The sequence below is a fragment of the Microtus ochrogaster genome, chromosome 2 (assembly GCF_000317375.1).
Source record: "Microtus ochrogaster isolate Prairie Vole_2 chromosome 2, MicOch1.0, whole genome shotgun sequence".
Lineage (NCBI taxonomy): Eukaryota > Metazoa > Chordata > Mammalia > Rodentia > Cricetidae > Microtus > Microtus ochrogaster.
In genome coordinates, this window is record NC_022010.1 from 43,104,743 (window position 1) to 43,112,730 (window position 7,988).

The 7,988-nt window shown below is 47.9% G+C and overlaps 1 protein-coding gene across 1 annotated transcript in view; it reads left to right on the forward strand.

The window, feature by feature from the left end:
* The window catches only part of Muc13 (mucin 13, cell surface associated), a 22,575-nt gene extending 19,111 nt beyond the window's left edge, over nucleotides 1-3,464 (forward strand). The window contains exons 11-13 of the mRNA XM_013351154.2: nucleotides 238-299; nucleotides 2,150-2,390; nucleotides 3,390-3,464. Of these exons, the coding sequence (XP_013206608.1) occupies nucleotides 238-299; nucleotides 2,150-2,390 (303 nt within the window). The 3' untranslated portion in view covers nucleotides 3,390-3,464. The remainder of the gene's footprint in view (nucleotides 1-237; nucleotides 300-2,149; nucleotides 2,391-3,389) is intronic.
* Nucleotides 3,465-7,988: the final 4,524 nt, after the last annotated feature.

Sequence of the window (7,988 nt, forward strand, 5' to 3'; positions counted from 1 at the left end):
AAACAAACATATATTTAATTCCATTGATGATGTCAAATATAACTTCCCCCCAAAGCATGCACCTGCCTAGGATTATGATGAATGACCCTCAGCAGGGTCCCAAGGCAACCTCTGCAGAAACCCCGGGTTTTAATGTGGTCAGGTCATCTCAGCTTGGTGCCTTTGGTCTCATAAGGGAAGGGAAGTGAGGTCTCTTTAGCCATTCAGCAATTTCTAGCGATGCTGCCGCTCTTCCAGCTGCCAGGAAAAGGATGCTACCACCCTCTTCCCATCGACATGTGCCCAGTGGGCTCCACATTGTGAGGCAGCTGCTTTCTCCCCTAACATTTAGCTCAGATCTTATATTCTGGTAACACATTCTGGCCTTTTCCCACTATAACTGTAGAGGATGGACAGATACCCAGTTCTTTTTGTTTTGTTTGTTTTTGTTTTTTGAGCCCTGGCTGTCCTAGAACTTGCTCTATAGACCAAGCTGGCCTCCAACTCACAGAGATCCGCCTGCCTCTGCCTCCCAAGTGCTGGGATTAAAGGTGTGTGCCACCGCTACCTGAGATATTCGGTTCTTATTCTATTGTTGCTGTTTTCTTCCACTTTGATGTTAACCTTTCCCAGAGCAAAACTAGAATAAGCCACAGGGCCATCCCCACAATATCTAGCTTTCTCACTAGAAGGAAGAGAGGCAGAACATTTTTGGTTTTGGAGTAAGCCTATGTCCTCTTAAGGTAGTTGGCTGACTGTCCTAGCCCTTCAGGAACCAGAGTTACTATAGAATTGGGTGGCCTTGTGACAGTTTTTTGTTTGTTTGTTTGCTTATCAAGACTTCTCCATCCTGCTGCAGAGCTAGGCTCTTAACTCATCCCCAGTGTCAGGGTTCTTGGAATCATGAAATCTTTCCCCCTGTGATCAGATCTTAGGGAAGAGGAGTCTTTGCTAGAGAGACTATCAAAAGCAGGGTTCCCAGGGCAAACTAAGCTAGCTATCTGAGGCACCCAGTGAATGCCATCCCCAATGTGACTGAAGCACAGGTGGCCTGCGTTGTAGATACAGCTGTCCCTACTCTCTTGATCTGGGGAGTGGGACTATGGCCCGTGGACAGGAAGACAAGCAGGTGTATAATCTGGGTGAGGTAGGACGATGGCCCTGTGAGCACAAACACTTACACTTGGCTTAGAATTCCCACACTAGAAGCCCCCCGAAGTGGCCCGACCAGTCCTATCATCCTGCCAAGCCTTCTTTCCTTTTCTCCTCATTGTACACTTGTGTGCAGTTTGTTCTATTTGTGTAAACCATATCTATTAGTGTAGGTACTATGCATGCGGGTGAATGTGTAGACCCAGGGTTGCTGTCAGGAGGCTTCCTCTGCCGTGGGCTCCTCCACCAGCTGAGGCAGGGGGTTTCCTCTGCCATGGGCTCCTCTGCTAGTGGAGGCAGGAGACTTCCTCTGCCGTGGGCTCCTCTGCTAGTGGAGGCAGGAGGCTTCCTCTGCTGTGGGCTCCTCCACCAGCTGAGGCAGGAGGTTTCCTCTGTGTGGGGTCCTCCGCTAACTGAGGCAGGAGGTTCCCTCTGCTGTGGGCTCCTCCATTAGCTGAGGCAGAATCTCTCAGTTGCACTAGGGATCACAGAAATGGTTACTCTGGCTAGCTAACTTATTCCAGAGATCTCTATCCCAAGTCCCCCCTTCCAAGTGCTAGAGAGACAGGCGGGCCTCCATACATGCCCACCTGACATCTGTATGGACTCTAGGGATTCCAACTCAGGTCCCCACACTTCTGTGCCAAGTGCTTTGAAAGCAGAGCCATCTTCTCAGGCTTCATTTTCCTCTTCTAAGACCATGGTATGCTGAGCACATCTCACTCACTGGATGTTTCTGTAGGCATTTATTCTGCTGGTGTCAGACATAAGTCGTGGTTTCTCTTTCACTTCTATTAGCTTCATAACCAACTGAAAAACACACCTAATGCCAACGTGGGCCTGGGCGTGGTGGCACACCCTTTCGTCCCAACACTTGGGAGACACAGGCAGGCAGATCTCTGTGAATTCAAGGTCAGCCTGGTCTATATAATGAGTTCCAGGACTGTATGAGGAGGGAGGATTGCTTCAAGAAACTTTGTTGCCATCCTTAAATCCTAATTCATTTTACTGATTATAGTTCAAAAAACAAAAAGAAGAATGTGGAGGAACAGAAGTTGATTGATGAAGACTTTCAGAATGTACGAATGCAGCAGACCGGCTTCAGCAATTCCGGCTTCAGCAACTCCCGCTTCAGCAACTCCGGCTTTAGCAACAACTCCGACTTCAGCAACTTCGGAGCTGGCAACAGCATCTTCCCCAAAGTCAAGACCCAAAATCCTTATGCAAACCAGCGAAGCATGCCTCGCCCCGACTACTAGGTGAGTGACGCCTCTGACTTTGCAGCATGTAATGCCCAGGCAGGGGAAGCTGAAGCAGAGCTGGAGAGGCGGCTCTTGGAAAGGACCTGGGCTCGGTTCCCAGCACCACACCCACCCCTCCCACAACTCTAGTTCCAGGGGATCCAATGACCTCTTCAATCTCTACTAGTTCCAGGCAAGCACATGGTACACATACATAAATGCAAGCAAAACACTCATGCACATAAAAAACAAATCTGCTGGGCAGTGGTGGCACATGCCTTTAATCCCAGCACTCAGGAAGCAGAGGCAGGCTAGCCTGGACTACATGTGAGCTCCAGGCTAGCCCAACTGGGGCTACATATCAAGACCCTAGGACATAAAAACAACAAATGTGTTGGAAAATACCAACAGCAGCAAAACCCAGCGTGCTGGGAGCAGTGCACATACCTGTATCCCAGCATTTGGGAGGCTGAAGCATGAGGACCATGTGTCTGAAGCCAGGTGACTTAGTTACTTCCATTGCCATGATAAGACACCATGGCCAAGACCAGCTATAGAAAAGTTTACTAGAGGCTTGCAGTTTCCGAGGGTGAGTTCATGGCCATCATGGTGGAGTGTGTTGGCAGGCAGGCAGGCACAACACTGGAGGAGCAGGAGAGCTCATATCCTTAGGAGACAGGGAGAGCTGACTGGGAATGGGAATGGGCTTTTGAATGAGCCTGCCTCTAATGACACTGCTCCTCCGCCGGGGCCACACCTCCTAATCCTTCCCAAACAGTTCCACCCCCCAGAGGCCAAGTATTCACATGTGTGACTCTATGGGGGCCATCCTCATTCAAACCACCACCTCAGGCTAGGCTAAATAGATCCTGCCTCAAAACAAACAGAAACACCCCAAAGGCATAAGGGAGAAAGCCAGAGAAGACAAGGGTGTTAATAGGCAAATCTCAGTGTTCTCTTGTTGCAGTTTGGAAATCTTTTCCAAGCCTCAGCTCTCTTCTCTCTCCTCCTGTATAGAATGAGAAGAATTTGGAGCCCTCCCTAGCCCAGCCCACACGAGCTGTGATTTTGAGTGTTTAGAGGACAAGAGAAGTGGGCAGAGACAAAAACCTGACCTCCAGGGTTCTGTCTACCCCATCTGTCAACCCCTCTGAGTGTGGACCTGTATGAAGAATGCAGCTCCCTGAAGACACCTTTAAAATTAAACGCACATAGACACTATGAGTCTTGTTAAGTGTTGATTTTCTCCAGTTAGTACAAAATGCTAAAATGGTGATTGGTATAGGGCTTTTCTTTCCTGGTGGGCCAAAAGCATTTCTAATCTAGAGGGAGCCCCCTCATAACCCGTCCCTGGGCAGTGCCGCTCCTGAGCTCCGGACTCTGGCCACCCGTGAACAGTCAGTGGCTTGTGGTAGGGCCTCACTCCAAGAACACAGGCACGAGACAGAAACATCTCCCAGCTTTCTCAGGAGGACTGCCGGCATCCAGGAACCTTCCAAAGAGAATGAGGAGGCTTGGGTTAGCTCTGTCCTCCATGGGGACATTCAAGTCTTTCAGATGTTAGTTGGTAAGAGAAGCATGGAGGAAAACCATGAGCGTTAGGTAGTAGAGGGAAGCCAAGGAAGCCATGCTGGAAGGGCAAGTGGGGGAGAAGGGAGCCGGTGGCACCTCGTCCCTTGGTGTCCCTCCTCAGACAGCAAATGGGCACTTCTCAGGGGCTGCCCTCCCCAAGACATAGATCCTGAGAAAGCCATAAAAACAGGAGTCCGTGTGAAGTCTGGAGCTGTGTCAAATGGCCCAGGTATCCACTCTATGATGCAGTTTCCACGGGTACTTCACTGGGCCTCAGCCTGCTTCACGATGGGGGCTTAGCAGTGGCCACCAACACCCGTGAGCACACATACACACGCACACACACACATGACAAATACACGCAGTAGTCTTTTTAAATATTTTTAATTGTGTCCTGTGTCTATCTGATGTCTGGTCCTCTCAACTGGTACTTTTATTTGTTAATATTGTTTGTTTTTGACTGTTCATTGTGAAAAGCAGTGATGCAATAAAGCATCTTTGGTACACGGTACTTTGGAACTTCTTTCTTGTTTTGGGAGCTTTGGGGGATACACACAGCAGCAAGCCTCATTTTATTTTGTTTCTGTTTTGAGATAGGTCTCATGTATCCCAGGCTGGCTTCAAACGTTCTACATAGCAGAAGATAATCTAAAATTTCTGACCTTCCTGCCTCCAGCTCTCTAGTGCTAGCATTTATGGGTGTGTGCCACCATGCCTGGTTTATGTGGTGGATAGGGATCATACCAGAGCTTCATGCATGCCAAACAACCCCTTAGCAACCAAGCTAGCCTTAGTCCCTAGCATATGTCTTATTTCATTTTTTAAGGATTTGTTTTATTCTGAAGTGTGTGTGTATGTGTAGGTAGGTATAGATAGCCACGGAGGCCAGAGGCTTTATATCCTCTAGAGTTAGAGTTAAGACAGACGAGAACTGTCTAAGATGCTGAGAACTCAACTCAGATCCTCTGCAAGAGCAGTAAGTACTCTGAACTGCCGAGTCATCTCTCTAGCTCTCCTCCCCTCTCATTTTAAACAGATAATGTGGCATGTCACCCACACGCTACTGACATTTACTGCCTTCTTTAGGGGTTTTGGATCACCCCCAACATTTTAACATGTCATAGATCATGTTGGCTGCTATCCCCCAAACACAACCCCATGACAAGTAGCCAGGTGGGACTCATGCCACTCCTGGCCCAGGCTAATCAGTGAAGTCTCATTCTTCTGCCACTGGAGTGGACTTACGCAGAATACCTATGTAATATATTGAAAATCACCACGTGCTATTTCACTTTGTTGAAAGTCCATTCTGGGAGCAAAAGAATCTCTTTTGCCCCAGACTCAGAATGTTTCTTTAAAGTATTTTCCCAAACTCTCCATCCCGTGACTGATGAGATGATGTGGCTGATGAAGACCCCTGCTGCCAATCCTGCCAATCCGGCTTGGATCCCTGAGACCCACATGGTGAGAAGAGAGAACCAACTCCCACAAGTTCTCTAACCTTCGCACTCAGAAGGCAGAGGCAGGTGGGTCTCTGAGTTCAAGGTTAGCCTGGTCTACAGAGAGAGTTCCAAGAAGCCTAGGCTATACAATAAAATTCTGTCTCAAAATAAAACAAAACAGAACAAAAAACAAATAGATATACTTTTCTGTCCTGAGTCCCCAATTCTGGAACACGAGAAAGGAAAATAGATAAAGATGCTGTGTTCTTGAGAACAGCTAGAGGGTAAACCATTTTCCATAGAGGTTACTCTTGTTTATTCCATGGTGTAAAAATGCCTGTGAAGGAAAGAGAAAGCTGGAAGCCCATCCATGGAGAAAAAGCTCAGTCAGGAACTCCAGCTGGCTGCCTCAACCTCTGGCATGGGAGGTCCTTCTGTCTATGTGTTGCTTTTATTGGTTAATGAATAAAGAAACAACTGACTTGGCCTATAGCAAGGTAGAAGGAAGGTGGAGTCAGGGAAAAGGGATGGAGCTGCCGGAAACAGACACTGGGAACTTTAGCCGGTAAGCCACAGCCACATGCGATACACAGATTAATAGAAGTGGGTTAAATTAATATGTATGAGTTAGCCGATAAGAAGTTCAAGCTAATGGGCCAAGCAGTGATTTAAATAATACGGTTTTTATGTGATTATTTCGGGGCTAAGCAGTCGGGAACCAACAAGCGTCCATAATGCAATAAACCTCCCTAATTGACTTCTAGCTGGATGTTGTAAGTCATTGATTTGATGTGTGAACTCAAGTTTCCAGGAGGAGGGGGAGGGAGAAAGAGGCAGAGGATAACTGTAAAGACATTTTTTTTTAAAGACTCACGTTGGGAAGAATCCTGTGACAGAAGGGTCTGGGTGCTCTATGAGTCACGGGAGGTTGTGAGCTACCTGATATAGGTGCTGAGAACCCAGATCCCGAGTCCAGAGGAGCAGCACAGGCATTTAACTTCTAGCCCATCTCTCCAGCTCCCACAAAGCACATTTGTTAGCTACTAGAGTCCACGTAGAGAAAGTCTGCGAAAACTGACTGGCAATGCAATCAATCACCAATGTTGGTCTAAGTGCAGGATCTACCTTAACCCACCATTGCGATTTGCCATCCCAGACTTCACTTGGGGCACACAACCTCTCTAGTTCGCTTGCAGCTTCAGATTTAGTAAGCTTTGAGCCTGGTCCCTAAACTGTTCCATCTGTTCACCTCTGACTCACAATGAGCCAGCTCCCACCATTTCTCAAGCATCCTGAGTCAACAAGTTTTCTGGGCTTCCTGGGCCATTCTTCAGTGACTCACTGTTGTGGTATGAATACAAATAGCATTCTGAAGACCAGACGTAGTCACGCACACCTTTAACCCCAGCACTCGGGAGGCAGAGGCAGGCAGATTTCTGTGAGTTCCAGGTCAGCCCCAACACCATCTCAAAAACAAACTAACAGGGTCTGTAGTCCAGGCTGACCTCAAACTCAATTTGTAATCAAAGATAACTGTGAACTTCTGCTCCTCCTCCCTTCTCCCAAGTACCGGGATTGTAGGTGTGCACCTGTTGTACAGGATTTTCTGATCAAAACGGCCACCGTCTGCAAGAGCTCTGCTGAGCCTACTTGCAAAACTTCAACACACCTGGGCCTGTTGACTGTTTACCTTCCTTCATAGAAGAAGGGGGTGGGGAGGGTCACGGGACCCTCACTTGCCTCACCTGAGTATCCACTACCACCCCAAATAGTTGCATGCAATTCTGCCCTGATGACTTGTGGTCATGGGGCACAGGACCAGAGAGGGTATAGGTGGGGAAAGATGAGGAAAGCGGGCTGTATCCATCTACACAGCTGTGGGGAAGCTGTGATTTCTGTGGGGTGCAGACCTTCCAGTGGGCTGGATTTCCCCCCAAGACAGGGTTTCTCTGTGTAGCCCTGTCTGTCCTGAAACACGTTCTTTACACCAGGCTGGTCTCAAACAGAGATCTGCGTGCCTCTGCCTCCCAAGTACTGAGATTAAAGACATGTGCCACCACTGCCCAGCTCTTGGGACTGCTTTAAGAACACGGGTGTTGCTGCCTTTAGCCCTCCATAGAGCCCATTACTCTATAGAGTGAGCCTAATTAACTTATTGGTTCCCCCTGGTGGGCTTCGCTGGAATCACACCTGAGTTTGCCGTTGGGCCCTCAGGAAGGAGGAGTTTTAGCAATAGCACAGCTCTGCTTGGCTTGGGCATTGGGACAGCATACAGGACCAGGCATGTTACATTTTGGATCTTGAATGGTTCCCAAAGGCCCCGAGCATTAAAGACTTGACTGCAGTTTGTGCTGATACTACAAGTAATTAGGACTCCTAAATAAGACCTGGCAGAAGGAAGTTTTTTGCGGAATATTATTTTAAGATGTGTTACATTTGTTTATGCTGTGACATATTTGTTTAAAGATGCAAAGGTTGTTGCATTCATTTATGTTGCATTTGTTTAACTCTATGAAGCCGTGTTACTTTGTCAAAAACACCTGATGGTCTAATAAAGAACTGAATGGCCAATAGGCAGGCAGGAGAGAAAATGGTGGGGGGG